Source organism: Microtus ochrogaster, unplaced genomic scaffold (assembly GCF_000317375.1).
Source record: "Microtus ochrogaster isolate Prairie Vole_2 unplaced genomic scaffold, MicOch1.0 UNK29, whole genome shotgun sequence".
Taxonomy (NCBI): Eukaryota; Metazoa; Chordata; class Mammalia; order Rodentia; family Cricetidae; genus Microtus; species Microtus ochrogaster.
The window spans coordinates 326003-342141 of NW_004949127.1; the positions used below are offsets into that span (position 1 = coordinate 326003).

The 16139-nt window shown below is 49.6% G+C and overlaps 1 protein-coding gene across 2 annotated transcripts; it reads right to left on the bottom strand.

Annotated features, from left to right (window-relative positions):
* Positions 1–1150: 1150 nt before the first annotated feature.
* Positions 1151–10317, bottom strand: Odf1 (outer dense fiber of sperm tails 1). 2 transcript variants are annotated; one of them, XM_005368108.3, is made up of 2 exons: positions 9895–10317; positions 1151–1603 (listed from the first exon to the last, which is right to left on the bottom strand). In XM_005368108.3, the coding sequence occupies exons 1-2, from the start codon at positions 10168–10170 to the stop codon at positions 1151–1153; spliced, it is 729 nt and encodes a 242-aa protein (XP_005368165.1). In that variant the 5' UTR covers positions 10171–10317. The 2 variants fall into 2 exon arrangements, with proteins under 2 accessions (XP_005368165.1, XP_005368164.1); XM_005368107.3 differs by having other exon boundaries at positions 1151–1601; positions 9848–10317.
* Positions 10318–16139: the final 5822 nt, after the last annotated feature.

Here is a 16139-nt window from a genome sequence, read left to right on the forward strand (position 1 = left end):
ACTAGGGATTTGAACTCAGGCCCTTGCACTTGTGCAGCCCACACTCTAACCCACTGAACCATCTTCTTAGCCAGGCATCCATATTTTTACAGCTCCTCAAGTAATTCTGAAGCACCGCCCACACTGAGAAAACAGCTCCAATCCACAGGCAGCTAAAACCAACGAAAGAACTTAGCTGTGTAAACCAGAGTCCATGTTTCCTCTAAGAGCCTGAGACCAGCTTCAGCCAGTTCCTCCCCAGTGTCCCTTCATCCTTCCTTTCTACTTACTTTTTCCCAGCAGTCAGGAGTCACTCTGGAAGCCAGGCCTGGTGGCACACGCCTCGCTTTTAATCCCAGCACTCAGGAGACAGAGGCCGGTAGATTCCTGTGAGTTTGAGGCCAGCCTGGTCTATATAATGAGTTTTCTAGACAGCCAGAGTTACACAGTAGGACCGGCCACAAAAACAAGGAAACAAGACTGGTTCTTGAGCTACACTGGTGAGGATCCGAATTCAAGTAAGGTACACTGTCAATTGTGGAAGCTGTACTTTCCGGCTGTACTTTTCCATTCACCTTCTGTGCCTAAAACCAGCTTCAAGAACTGGAAAAAGAGAGTGAGTCTCAATAAATCCCCAGGAGGCTGCAAAATACCCTGAGCCAGGGGTGGAGCATCAAAACCGCAGGGATGCTGAAACACTATAGTTCAACGGCTGCCCTGTTCTTGAATCTACTAGCAAGCGTACTGTGCGTTGCCCTATTCTCTCAAGAACTGTCTGGTCCCCAAGTAAATCCACAGTCTTGTTGGGCTTGGGAATACCTCACTGGGTATTATCTTCCACCACAACTACTCCAACAGTGTTCTCTGCGGGCAGGGCCATTTCCCAGGATTATCTGTGCCGGGGAATGCCCCTGGGTTTAGAGGTTGTTTGGTATGGAGGACAGGGAGTGCAGGTCTCCTCTGTCTTCCACCCTTTCCCTTAATTCTTCAATGAGCTAATTCTGCAGGGGGTCAAATCAAAGAGCAGCACACGAGGTCGTCAGATTGCAGTTGTGTATTCAGTTTCCTATGCGCTTGAACCACATGGGCTACGGGAAGGGGAAGAGAAGCGCTCTAGAGCTGCCTGACTGGTGTACTGACTGCTGCTAAGACATAGGTTCTTACATACGCCTTACAAGATCATCTTCCTACAGGAGAATCGGCTTCCACAAGGGTAGCAGGGGTTGCAAGGGTCACAGGGGCCACAGGGACCGCAGGGGCCACAGGGGCCGCAGGGGCCGCAGGGGCTACAGGGGCTGCAAGGGTTGCAGGGGTTGCAGGGAGATGTGCAAGGGTAGCAGGGAGACTCGATCTTGACGCAACTGCCGAGCCCGTAGGAGTACGTCACGTCTTTCTCGTCCACGCATGGCGGCAAGCTGAACTCTTTGCAGATGTTCATGTAACTGTACTTTTTGGATCCGAGGCAGTCGTACCTGTTCTCCCTCTCGGCTGACACACAGACCTTCCCATCTTTGACGCGCACTTTGACTTGGTCGGGCTCAAAGCCACACACGTTAACCGATCCCAAGATGTTGCTGCTGCAGCAAGATGAGGCCAGGATTCTGTTGGTGGTCCTTCTGAGTCTGTGGTTGCAAAGCGGGGAGAGAAAGAGAGATTAGACCTCTGGACTCTACACACCACCCATAAAATAGGAGCCCCCCCACCCCAGTCCCCGAACCCCCCACCCTTGAGTCCCCATCCCACCTTACCTCCCCACCCCCTTTTCCTTATATCAACCCCATCCAAACCCATTGGCCTCTCTTTCAGATCTTTCTCTAATGCTCAAATCTAGCTCCTCCTGCTCTAAGTTATGGACTCTTGGCCTGGTCCTTAACCTGGTTACTCTGTGACTCAGCTTCCTTACCTGTAATGATGGTGATAATCCATCTCAACACTGCGGGAGAGTTAAATGAGACCATGTTTTACTCAGCACTGCGCTGGATCCATCATACATCTTGCTTGATTACTGTTATCTTGTTAGACAGATTTGCTTTGGTTTTCTGATGCTGAGGTTTGAGCCTCATGCATGTTAGGGAAGTCCTCTCTGCTGGGCCACACCCCAGCTCAAGGTTTTTTCTTTTTTCTTTTTTTTTTTTTTTAAATGAGACACAACCAGTAAGTTAGCATTTGATCCCTGTGTCTTAAAGATCAAAGCCAGGAATAATGTGTGTGTCTGCAGACCCAGCTATTCCAGAAGGTGAGACAGGAGGATTGCTTGAGCCTAACAGTTGCCAGGTAATCTGGACATTAAAGCATGATTTTATCTGGCCATCACTGGGCAGACACACAGACGCTCCACCAGAAAGCTCACTGGCAAAGGACAAGGCAAGAGAACTCTGGCTTAGTTCTTCCTTGGACCAGGCAAATCCCTGGACAGCTGGAAATCCAGTCTGTCTGGTTGCCAGTGCGGAACAGATACATGGAGATTTCCCAGTGACATGCTAGCTGGGATCCTATCATCTTGCAAGAGTTTGTTGTGTGTGTGTTTCCCCAGCTCCTCATTCAGCAACGTTGTGTTGCTAACTTGAAATCACTCATGAGAGGAATGTTGATGCCAGAGTGGAGTGAGCTAGAAATCGGGGCACCTTTGCCGTGGCTGCTGGGCAGCACTGCCGAGTAACCCTTAATAATAGCAGGAGCTTGCACTGATTGGGCAGTGAGGATGCATCAAGAAATAGGAAAGCCGGGCTGGAGAGATGGCTCAGCAGGTAAGAGCACTTGCTATGCTGGGCGGTGGCGGCACGCGCCTTTAATCCCAGCCTCGGGAGGCACAGGCAGGCGGATCTCTGTGAGTTTGAGGCCAGCCTGGTCTACAGAGCTAGTTCCAGGGCAACTAGGACTGTTACACAGCAGAACCCTGTCTCAAAAAGCCGAAAGAGAGAGAGAGAGAGAGAGAGAGAGAGAGAGAGAGAGAGAGAGAGAGAGGGAGCTCTTGCTACTCTTCCAAAGGACCCAAGTTCAGTTCCCCCCACCATGTCAGGCAGCTCACGACCTCCTGTAACTAGGTCTAGAGGGTCTGGTGCACTTTGGGCACCGCACTAATGTGCAATGCCCACACTGAGATAAACACAAAAATAAAAATAACTCTTTTTGCCAGGGAGGGCCAAAGTCCCTAACTAGAGCTGTGGCCCCAGAACTGGACTCTCTTCCCTCACTTCTTGCAAGGCTCTGCTGTGCAGGCAAGTTCTCGAGCTTTCCTCTGCCTCGGTCCAGGACGATAACAACTATGACATCTACCTATGTATGGAATGCATTTTACGAAGGTGCTTAACACTCAGCTAGGCTGGGAGGCCTTTGTTTTCTTTTTCCTTAAAATCCACCCTTCCCAGTGCTGAGTACGCCAGAGGTGGTGCTTTATTTAAACTTCTCAACAGCCCGTGATGCCTACGAGATTACCACTGTACCGCTTTAAATGCTTTTGAAGATTTCTGCTTACTGTAGTTTAGCTACGTGCAGGTTTGTGTGTCTGTGTGTAGGTTTGTGCGTGTGACTGTTGGTGTCTGAAGGGGTCAGGGTCATCGTATACTCTGGAGCTGAAGTTATAGATGATTGTGAGCAGCCTGAAGTGGGTGCTGGGAACTGAGCTGGGGTCTTCTGGAAGAACAGCAAATGCTCTTTACTATTGAGTTCTCTCTCCAGCCCCTGTATGCCTTTTTATACTGAATTTTATTTAAACACGTTCTTCTTTGCTTAAGTTACACAAGTTCATTGTAGAAGATCCAGGGGACATAGATAAACTAAAGTATTTTTTTAATATTATAACACACATAATAGTACTTTTGTTGTATTTTCTTGTCTCTGTGTATGTGTGTGTGAGTGAGTGAGAGAGTTGTGTGTGTGATTTTTACGTAAACATAGATTTATGTGTGCCCTTATTTCCAAATCATGCTATACACACTGCTTTTAATTTGTATTTCTCACTTGATTAAACTTCATGGGACTGACTTAATGAGGTGAATTTCTACTCTTGCACTGAAAACTACACGCGGGCTTGGCTGATCACAAAGTGACCACTAGCTCTCTCTCCTAGGGGGCGCTGAAGCAAACAGATGACTTGAGCAGCAGAGGAGACAGCACAGTGCGAGTCCTTCACCTCCATTCCACCCTGGCCCTGAGGAAACTGGTTAGTCATCCTGTCCTGTATGTGCCCGGGTGCCTTGGGTCATCCCAAAAAGAAAGGAGAGAACTGGCTTCTTTCAAATCACCAGCTCTGGGAGGGCAAAGAGGAGCTCACAAGGTGTAGCCCAGACACCAGTTCTCTCTGGCTGGATCGTGGCTTGAAGAAGCAGCCAGAGGTGTATGTGAAGGGTCTCTCAGGAGTGTGTGTGTGTGTGTGTGTGTGTGTGTGTGTGTGTGTGTGTGTGTGTGAGCGTGTGTGTGTGTGAGCATGTGCGTGTGTGTGTGCGAGTGCGTGTGTGTGCGTGTGTACATGTGCAGGGAAAGTCGGTCTGGTTTGGATGGGAAATGTGGAATCCTGATACCGATAGTGAAGATAGGATGGGACTAACAAAAGCAAGCCAAGACTCCCGAGCAGGTTCCCTAAACCTCAGCTGATTCTTCCTGGAAGAGCTCTGTCTGCTCGCCGCCGCAGGAACTGGAGCCTAATCTGGGACCTGACTTGTCGATCTGTTTCCTCTTAGACACCTAGTCCCAGCTTTAGTTAAATGTGTTCTGTTACTGGCCCCTCCTCACTTCCCGCTGTTCCTGTCACCTTGACTCCTTTGGCTCTGCAGTAACTGTCCAGGGGTTCTACAATGTCTGGGGGGTCCCATACCATCCAGGAGTCCCACACTGTCAGGGCCCGGTACTGTCAGGTGTCCCACACTATCCAGGGACCCCACACTGTCCAGGGTCCCCACACTGTCCAGGGTCCCCACACCGTCCAGGGTCCCCACACTGTCCAGGGTCCCCACACCGTCCAGGGTCCCCACACTGTCCAGGAGTCCTGCACTTTGAGTCTCCAGAAGACTGCCTAAACGTGTCCGCTAGGCCAGGCTTCTTATCATTTCTACATTAATGGTTCTGGGGAACGTGTGGGTCGTAGGAGAACTTGCTGGGCCCACATCTGACTCATCAAACTCAATTCTGAACTTGGAACATGCCTCTTGCCTGGTGGGTTCCCCACAACCCCAAGTGGGTTTTTCCATAACTGCAAGGTTCTGAGCCAGGGGCACATGCCCTCCTATGCCCCACTCCCGTGGACTAGGGAAGCTTGCCAGCTGGGGCAGGGGGACTGCGCCTGTGAGCGGAGCTCCACAGAGCGCCCCACTTTTCTCCTGTCACAGCTGGGTTCACTCCCATGTTCAGCCACCCTTGAATGGGAAACACCCTGCCTTCCCGGTAGAGTTATATATTCAGCTGTTTCCACAGAGATCAATTTCAACCCAGTGCAGGAGAAAGTAACAGGAACTTAAATGAGCACAGACAGGTGGGCCTCCTCTAACTTCAGGGGGACATTCCTTTTCTCTTGAATTTAAACCCATCCCAAAGAGCTACCTAAACACTCCTGACATCTTCATCTTTATCATCACCTGCCTCCTGCTGCTGCCGCCCCCATGTGTGCATGTTTGTATGTGTGTGTGTGTGTGTGTTTGTGTGTGTGTGCATGTTTGTGTGTGTGTGTGTGTGTGCATGTGTGAGTGGAGGCCAGGTTGACATCAGGCAACCTTAATTTTTGGAACAGGGGCTTGCTCTGGACCTCACTGATTAGACTACACTGGCTGCCAGCACCCCTGAGGGCCTCCTGTCTCTGCTTTCCCAGTGCTGAGGCTATAGATGCCACAGCACCCAGATTTTTTATGTGGATCCTGAGGATCTGAGCTCATGCTTGTGGGGCAAGCGCTTTAGCAACTGAGCCATGTCCTTGGCCCCTCTGCTTTTCTTTCCTGCTTTTCTCCTTCCCTCAGACTTCTGGAGTAGACAGATGTCACTGGTCAGCAGGAGCAGGTTCTGTGGTGTTGATGCATCCTCCTTCCAGCCGGGCTAGCAAAACACAGGTGTCCAGTTCCCATCCGAGTTCTAGATTCACTAGGGCGGGATACAGCTAAGACTTTGTCTTTCTATTAAGTTCTAGGTGGTGCAGCTAACACCGGTTCAGGGTCACACTGAAAACTAGCAGTGTGCTCTGGACTCGGGCGGATCTGGCTTTGCTCTGCCACCCCCTAGTCATCAGGAACAGGAAATGCTAGGCACCTAACTTTCACCCCATGAGTTAGTTGTCTTTATTGGGCTGTGTGGGCTGTACTTTACACAGATTTACCCCAAGACTTTATGTGAACAATTCCCAAGCCTGTACCATTAAACAAAAATGTTAAACCAAATAACAGACACACATCTGAGCCTGGAGGGTATTCCGTGGTAGAATACTTACTTAGCATACCCGAGGACCTGGGTTCTATTTCTAGCACAGAAAGTAAAATTGAAAATTGCATTTGACCACACGGGCATCAACTCTTCAAGTGATGATGGATTCTGAGAGGTAGGAGTTAGAAAGAGTATAAACGACACTAAAGAGGCCATTCACTTCACCTTTCAGTGAACCCAGAAGCAGCAAGGGGGGAAAATCAACTTTTGGTAGTCATAGGACCTCTGCCTTGCATCAGCCTCAGTGACTGACCTCAAACTCACAGTGTGAAAGCAAAGAAGAGAAATAGTTGAGGTTTTAGACAGCATGTTTTGTGTGGGGGATTTTCCAGGGAATTTCTTATTAAGAGTCAGGCTAACCTCAGGTGTTTGGGTGAGTGGATGGAAGGCAGTCTTGGGATTGGTCTCTAGGAGTCAGGAAGGGGCACAGAGGTTGAGCCCTGTGCAGCTCAAGGGCATACTACAAACGAAGATGCACCGGGTTGCAAGGACTCAAGTCAGAAGTCAGTGTCTCCATGGGCATCCGTTCATCAGACAGGATGGAGGAAGGACGGGTTTTGTTAGTTTCTCTAGCTTTAGAGACAAGGAAGCCTGGGAAGTATGGATATACAGGCTAAATTCAGGCTGGTGGCATGGCTTCGTGAAAGAAAACCAAATTCCGTGACCACCACTCCTGCAAATCCAAAAGCGAGGGAAGAGACAGGTGACTGCTGGACCTCGGAGAACAACAGGAAAGGACAGGAAAATCCTGAAGCGGCAAAGAAGAGCCGAGTCTGGTCCGAGACTGCGGCTTCTAAAGCAGCGGCTTAAGAAACACCGATAGTGAGTGAGCGAGGCTTTAAATCCTTGCCTAAAACAGCCCGCTGTATACATACATACCTCAAACAGCAAAGACATGCGGTGGGAATTTCTAATTCTTTTTTGAAGATTTGTCTATTTATTAAGTATACATCGTTATGCCTGCACCCTAGAAGAGGGCGCCAGATCTCATTAGAGATGGTTGTGAGCCGCCATATGGCTGCTGGGAATTGAACTCAGGACCTCTGGAAGAGCAGTCAGTGTTCCTAACCACTGTGCCATCTCTCCAGTCTCCTGTGGAGATAAAACTGTTATTTCAGTTTTCTTGCCAGGTGGGAAACACCAGAGACATGGAAGACTCAGAAAAAAAGTTCAATATAGCTGAGGTAATTATAGATGAAGGATAAGGAACCTTCTGGACAACACAGTCAGACATCTGAAAAGACATGTCACCAATGCCCAGACATTCTTTTTTACTTTTTTTTTTTTTTAAATTTACTTATTATGCATACAATATTCTGTCTGTGTGTATGTCTGCAGGCCAGAAGAGGGCACCAGACCTCATTACAGATGGTTGTGAGCCACCATGTGGTTGCTGGAAATTGAACTCAGGACCTTTGGAAGAGCAGGCAATGCTCTTAACCTCTGAGCCATCTCTCCAGCACTGCCCAGACATTCTTTAAAGAGGCAAAGGTCACACAAATATGAATTCTAAACTCAAAAGACCTTGAGCACAGTTTGATGCCAAAGATGGTTTAAAAAAAAAAAACAAAACAAAACTGAATGGAGATTGATTATTTCGAGACCTATTCAGTCACAGGTCAGGAGCTAGATTAGAGATAGGAAAACAAGAAAGAAGGCATTTCACTGAAAGAAAACTTCGTCATGAGTCCTTTGGGATTGGAGGTCAGAGCTGGGCTTTCCCATCTTCACCCCATTCAGGAAGACTGAAGCCGCAGGTTTAGAGTAGACACCAGCCCTCCCAGACGGTGAAGCCTCCGGCTGTTGGAAATAGAGCAGGAACTGTCGCGAGGTGCGTGAATTGGAACTAAAGTGCCGGAGTAGAGATAAAGAAGGACAAACCTGGGGGTCACAGGGCCAGGAACTAGGTAAGGGCCCTGCCTGCTTCACAGACGCTGCCAGAACAGAACCGAGGGGACACAGACCGGAGAAAGTGCTGCTCCCTCTGAATCACAGTAGAGAGAGAGGCTTGAGGCCGAGTCTACTGTGTGCCAGGAAACCATCTCGTGAGAAGCCAGGGGGACAAGGCAGTGGGCAGACAAGAATCCGCCCTGAAAGTGTAGGACGTGGGGACAACCAGACGACCAAGATAGAAGACTTAGAGCCGTGGAGAGAGGACATAGGCAACTCACAAAGAACACTCAATATTTGGAGCAAACATTAACTAGGCCCTATTTCGCAGTGAAATATTTAGCTTGACATCCTGGGGAATAAAAAAAAAAACCAACATTGCTTCAAAATTGTAGATAAATTTGTAGGCGACTACCCCATCCCAGATCGCCAGGTAGGTCTGCTTCTGACCTTGGGACTGATGACATCACCAGTAATTGTCCCACTACCCTTCTCAATAACACATCACGGTCACTGTTGTCAAGGGGCTTTCTCTATCCGCACACCCGTTACTCCTTCCTTTCCCATCTGTTCACCTCCTGTCTTCCCATGTGTCCTATCTGTCTCCGCTCTATTTTTAAAAACAATCCCTTATTAAACATGATGTTTCTACCTCTTGCTTTTTCACTTAATGTATCCATACATAGAAGAACTTCGCAACTTTTCAACCCCCCTTTTACAATCTTTGGGAAAAGTCTCACATAGTCCATGCTGGTGTCATACTCATTCTGCGTCAGAAGCTGGTCAAGAACCTGTGAGCCTCCTCCTGCCTCTGCCTCCCAAGCGCAAGGGCTGCAGGAGTCAGCCATCACACCCACCTCTTTAGTCCCTTCTTCCTGTTTCAGAGAACAATGCCCCCCCATCTATATAGACTATAAGTCTCTGTGAAAAGATAGGCAAGGATTAAAGGAAGCATAACTCCCCCAGTTGAATTACCCAATTCAACAGAAATCCGTCTGAATCTTCTGAATCTACTGTGAAGGGTGAGCCTGTCGCCCATCCTTTCTGAGGTGGAGGGGAAGGCCAACAGGGCAGCCCTTGCTCCAGATCAGCTCTGCCTGAGCCTTGCTAGGAGAACGGTTTCCATACACAGTGGGAGCCTCTACCCTTCAGTCCACTCTCTACTGCCGAGGCTTCTGGCAAACAGTAAGGATTTGATCAATGACTATGACTTCGCCTGCAGTCATTTCTGCAAGTCCAGAGTTACTCAGGTCACTTCCATCGTACCCAGTCAAACCCAGTATGCTGCTCCCGGTAGCTTTTAGCGACACCCCTCAATTCTCCCCCTCATTAAGGCCACACCTTATTTAATCAACTGACGCTCCTGCTGTAAACTCCCACCAACGTTGTCAGCCCACCACCGCACGCTGCTTTTGGAGAACCACACTGTTCCCACCATGGACCCCATTTTCCTCTCCTAAGTCACCTGAGTCACTGTCTTGATCCCTTTTCACGTCTAGACAGCTGTCACTGTCCCCACCGCCCTCCTCCTCCCCTGCTGCGGCTGCTACTCTGACTGCGCTACATCCTCGTTCACTTGACCAGCTCTTTTTTCTCGTCCTCAGCGGCGCAGATCGCTTTCCTCTCCAGGCTGCGGAGCGATGGGCGAAGGCAGTACAGCTTGTAGTCACACAGGCAGCACGGGTAGTATAGGTCGCACAGGCCGCAGGCGCGGGATCGCTTGGAGTAGCAGAGGCAGTAGGGGTAGGGGTGCAGGTCACAGCAGCAGTACGGGTGCATGTAGAGGTCGCACAGGCAGCGGGAGCTGAGCTCGTCGATACATCTCAGTTGCCTTAATTCTCTGTCCACCTTCTTTATGTCCCTTCTAACACTGTCCAAAAGACAACTCAGTGCGGCCATTATGGTCACACCTTATTGTTCTGTGAGTACCTTTGGGAAATGGCACTCAGAGGAAAAAATTGTTCTAAGCTCTGCTCAGAGGCCTCCTTTAAAATTAAATGAGCCACACATGATTCACTTACTTTAAAGCTGGTGTTCTGTGACCCCGCCCACCCTTGAGGATGTCATAGTCTCCTGGTTACCATGCCAACCACAAACAGTTTATGGTCCCCAGAGACCCTCCTCGGGGCTACTCCCAGGACCATACTCACGCTGAGGTTCACTTACCTTAGTGTTTGTGGGGTTCCCCAGCAGTCACAGCTCTTTGGGGTTCATGGACTAGCCTTCAGTGGCCTTGACTTGTGGTGTTAAGAAACTGTGTTATGGGTGTGACTGTGGTTTTGACCTTGATGTGGAAAGGGCAGAAGTCACCTGGTTCTGGTCTCTGAGCCTTCTAGTTCTAGCCCTGAGGCTGGCTGTAAGGTTTATTTGGGTTTCAGGAGTGTGAGGAACTTGGCTGTCAGCCCCAAGTCTGCCTTTGTCATGGGCTCTCTCAGGCCCAAATCTCCGAGTCCCACCTGTGATTATTATTATTTTCCTGGTGCCAGGGATCAAACCCAGGGCCTCAGACATCATAGACAGCTGCCCATCCTTTACCAGTGAGGGTTCTAGCTAACTAGAAACATCAGTTCTCCGCTAGTCTGGGGCTCATATGCTCCCACCTACTGCTCTGGGTCCTGTCTTCAGGAACCACCTCCCGACACGGATACCTGTGGTCTTGTCTGGCCCCTGAGTGCCTTCCCAAGCATAGGCCCTGGTCCTCTTCCCTTAGCCTGAAACCCTTGCTTCAGCCTGGCCACGCTCTAATGTGGATCAACTCCCTACCCGCGGCCTCGGCCTCAGAGTTGACTGGTACTAATCTATTTCTGTCCCTCACTTCCCCTTTCCTGGACTAAGACCTAGGGAAGGCACACGAGGACAGACGTGGACACACGTGACACCAGAGAGGGAACTAACTAGGTCTGAAGGCCACAGCACAGGGTTGAATTCTCATTTTGAGTTCAGTAAAGGATCGTTGGTTATCCATCCTCTCCTATTGACAGACCCAGGGAAGAGACGAGGCAAGTCTGGGCTGGTGGTCATGGCTCGAGGAGAGAAGGAACTGGAGCTGGGGAGATGGGTCAGTGGTTAGGAGTGTTTGTGCTCTTGCGGAGGACCGGAGTTCGATACCCAACACACACACGGTGATTCAGAATGACTGGATCTCCAGTTTCATGGGCTCTGATTCCCTCTTCCGACCTCCACAGGCACCAAGCAGGACCATGCACACAAATACATGCAGGCAAAACACACGTAAAATAAAATGAATCGATCTAATTTTAAAGGATGTCACTGGGCGCATTCTCGTTTCACGCTCCTCAAGCCCCACCCAATCTGATGTTTCCACACTGCAGTGAGACAGGTTTTGCATATAAATCTGTCACCCCTCAATGTCCCTACTTTGCCTTAAAACTCACTGGCTCACTCTGGGAAGGCCATACCTCACTCTTTCCATCTCATTTGGACTTAAACACAGTTGTTCTGTCTGCTTAGAAGCCAAAGTCTCTGATCTTGTCTAGCTCATTACTGCTCTCTCTCGCATGCCTATCCTTGGGAAGTCTTCTTTGTCCCATCACCAAACACCTGTCTGTCTGTCTGTCTGTCTGTCTGTCTGTCTGTCTGTCTCTCTCTCTCCTCTCTCTTTCTTCCTTCCTTGACAAGTACTCGTGTAGCTCAGGTTAGCCGAGATAACCTGTATCTGACCTCCTGACTCCATGTCTTGAGCGCTGAGATTCAGGTGTAAAGCACCACACCTTGTTTATGAGGTGGTAGGAACTGACCCGCGGCCTCGTGATGCTGGTCCAGCCCTCTGTTCACTGGATGCTGTTTCCAGCACCGACATGTTTGTCAATGACAATTATTTGTCAATTTCCAAAACTGAGCAGGATGTTGGCTGGTTTTGCTCACCAAGAGCTACCTAACACCATGTCTGGTACATGGTAGGTGCTTAGCATTTACAAAACAAGCCGCCAAATGAAGAAATAATCAAAATGTGGTGGGCAGAATGAAAATGGAGTAAAGGAGGACCCAGTGGCGACTCCCCAGTCCGTAGCTTGCCAGGTTCACGGTGTCCCCCACCAAGATAACGACCTGGGGGCAGAGTGTGGTAAACAAGAGGCTAGTGGCAGCTTCACAGTGAGCTGTGGAGGGGACTCAAGGAAAAGCAATCTGAAACTCAGAGAAAGACAGACAGAGGTACAGACCGGGGGACATGAAATATAAACTGCTCACACTTGGGGGTAGGGCAGAGACACACTACTGAGGCAAAAGAACAAGAAGTAGGGGTGTCACGAAGCTCATGAAAGTCTCTTAAGGGTCCCCAAAGAGGCCATAGCCCCTCAGCCCAAGTCGCTGCCTGTTGTCAGCCTGGCTTCCCGGTGGCTCAGCGTTCCACAGCCTTGACCTAGAGGATCCCCTTCTGATGAGGAAGTGTTGTAGACACTCAGCCAGCACAGAGCAGGGGAGGCTGGCCGCCTGCGTCAGTCAGAATGAGTCAAACAGCAATGTTGAGTTCTGGGACAGGCTAATGCCCTTAGCAGGTGATTCCACGCAGTTCCGAAGGGATGGCCTCTGGTACCAGGAGCACGACCTGTAAGTGTGTCCGGATTTCTCTAACTCCAAGTGAAAGACTACTGGATTCTCATATCGCAATGAATTCCATGATTAGCAAATGTCAGCAAAGGTTTGAACAGGCAGCTCTTGTTTTAACTTGTTAAACACACATCGTTCGGAGCTTAAATACACAGCTGAGTCTACACGGCGTGTTATTAAGATAGTTCTGACTTCATTGCACCTGGGGCTCCCCCATTCTCGCACCCCCTAGGAATCCCATTCTTCCATCATTTCAGGTGACTGAATAAGTACATTTAAAGGTTCGGTGGAACAGCTGTGCTGGCTCACAGTGGTAGGATATGCGAAGAGGCGTCTGCAGAGGATCCTGAGTTCAAGGCCAGCCTGGGCTACATTATTGTTGGGCGTAGTGATGCAAACCTTTAATACTTGCACTTGGGAGGCAGAGACAGGTGCATTTTTATGAGGTCAGTGACAGCCTGGGCTTCATAGTGAGATGTCCCAAATCAAAAGAAAACAAAAGAGTCAGTGAAATTGTGGTTCATTCACATCAGAAGGACAAGGCTGAAATTCATTAGAATCTGCTAAACATCCTTAAGGGCGAGGTACAGGCACAACTCCTTGAACTATTAACACAAGCATGTTCATGGCTCTAACACAGAGGTGGGAACTCTCCGATACAAAAGACTGCATCCATGGACATGCCCACTCACCTTGGCTGGTACCCAGGTAGATCTTCCTTTGGGATTAGAGGGCAGGAGGTGGCAACTTCCCAAGCCAGGCAGCCTTTGCCTGGTCCTAATGTTAGCAGAACTGTGTGCCAGAGGCGGCCTCTTGTGCTCCTCCACCGGGCAAGACCATTCACACAGTGTGGATGCCGCAACATGGCTTTAATTCTGTTGAAAAGGATCCTTTGAAGGAAAGAATGACCCTTAAAAAATGACTGGTTATCTCTGAGAAGTAAGACATAGGTGGCTTTGAAAACTCTCCTTCCTAGGGCTGGGAGTGTAGCCCATCAGCAGAATTGTGAGAGACTCTGGGTTCAATCCCCGAAAGCAAACAAAAAAAATGTGTTTAGTCTAGTGTGTGTGTGTGTGTGTGTGTGTGTGTGTGTGTGTGTGTGTGGCTACAATGCCTATTGCACAAATGGAGTGGTCAGAGACAATTTTGTCGACTTAATTCTCTCCTTCCACCTTTATGTACATTCCAGGGATTAAGTCCAGGTCACCAGGCTTGCACAGTAGTAGCAAGCGTCTTTACCCCGAGACATCTCACAGGCCTGAAATACTTTAGCTGGCATGTGTCTAGCACTCTGTCCACTGAAGGCTCACCTCTGGCCCCATCTCAGAAATCCAGCTGAGAGGCCAATGACATGGCTCAGTGGACAAAGAGCTTCTCTGAAGGCTTGAGGACCAGGGCTGGGATCCCCACCTCACAGAGACAGGATTCCCCGGGCAAGGCGACTAGCTAGATTAGTCAAGTTGATGAGTTCCAGTTCAGAGGCAGATCCTGCCTCAGTACAGTAGAGAGATCAGTATCACACACACCCAGGCAAACTCTGGGGCCATCCCTCTGAGCGGGCCACTGGGGAAGTTCTCTGTGAGAAGACACGTCTTTGGCCTGTCCACCATCCACGGAACCTGCTTTTGGATGAAGAACTTTCTCCTTCTCCCGCCGTTAGCTACCGTTGATAAAGTTGCCTAGCCAAAGGTGGGGCACCTCAGCTGGCCAACCCACTGTCCTCCTGGAACTTCCTGCTTACCACAGTGCCTAAAGATAGTTCGCATTTCCAAAATGTTCCTCAGCTGCGCTTCGGGACTGTCAGCTCCTCGGATGGTTCCAATAACCTCATCTCTTTCTTTCTCTTCTCTGTTCCTGTTTTGTGGTTTTTAGACAATGGTTTTACTATGTAGCTCAAGCTAGCCCAGAACTTACTATATATAATAGCCGAGGCTGGCCTTGACCTCTAAGCAATCCACCTGCTTCAACTGAACTTCCCAGTGCTGGGTTACAGCATCTGCCACCAGGCCTGGCTCAAAACCCTCTGTTTCTTTTTACTTATGGAGGTCAGCTGAGGCCTGGCACTGTGGTAATACATGCTGGGGTTCTGGCCCTTCAGAGGCACTTGTAGAATGACCTCAAGTGTGAGGCCAGCTTTCTACATAAAAGCCTTGACAAAAAAACAAGTGGCCAAGTCAAGTACTCAGTGGCTCAGGCCTGTGATGGCAGCTCCTCAGGAGGATGGCCAAGTTCAAAGGAAAGGAAAAACGGAAAGAACCGGGACATAGCACATCGGTAGGGCTTGCTACTGTGAACGAGGCCCAACGCTCCAGCCCCAGGAGCAGAAAACCAAAAAAATTCAACAAACAAACAGAACTCCAATGGGACGACAGCCTGCTCCCTTTGTCCGACCTGCAGGGACCACTCCAGGCTGAGCTTTGCTTCCCCGGAGGAGAGCATCTCTTGCTCCCCCCGTGGCCCGGATCTGGGTACACCAAGAACAGCTGTCACACGGAAGGCCATGGGTGTGGAACAAAGACGATGAGTCATGCCAGGAAGATCATCCAACAGCAGCATCCCTAGGGCAAGAGAAATTTCCACGGGGTGAGAATCTCTGAACTTCAGCTCTGGAAAAATCCTTTATCCACACCAGTCTCCCCTGGCCATGTCTCGGCTGAGCACCCGGGCAGGCGAGCCTGCGAGACAGGCATAGGCCGTACCGGTGCTGAGACAACAATCCTCTGAACGCATTAGCTTGTGTGGTTTATCTTCCTTTAGTCTCCCTGCCCTGTGGGGTCTTTATAAAAGAAAGACTTACTTACTTACATCTTTTATGTATACGCGTTTGTGCGCCTGAGTGTATGTATGTATATCACGTGTGTGCAGGTGCCTGCAGCAGCCAGAGCTGGGGTTACAGGCAGGGTGCTGTGTGGGTGCTGGGAAACCCAATCTCAGTCCTCTGCAAGAGCAGCAAAGTGTTCTTAGCTGCTGAGTCATCTCTCCACCACCAATCACCCCGCCTCTTTTAAATTTTCATGAAAGAGAGCCTGCATATTTTAAGAGAGAGCACAGGCATGCGTGTGCTATGACACGCGTGGACATCAGAGCACAGTTTTTGACGGTCCTGTTCTCTCCATCCTACCATGAGTTCTGGGGATAGAACTCTGGTTTCTGGCTTGTGCAGCAAACGCCTCTACTGGCTAAGCCATGGGCCCCCATGGAAATCTTTAACGGGAAATCTTTCATCTGCTAGGTAAGGTGTGTGTGTGTGTGTATGAGAGAGAGAGAGAGAGAGAGAGAGAGAGAGAGAGAGAGAGAGA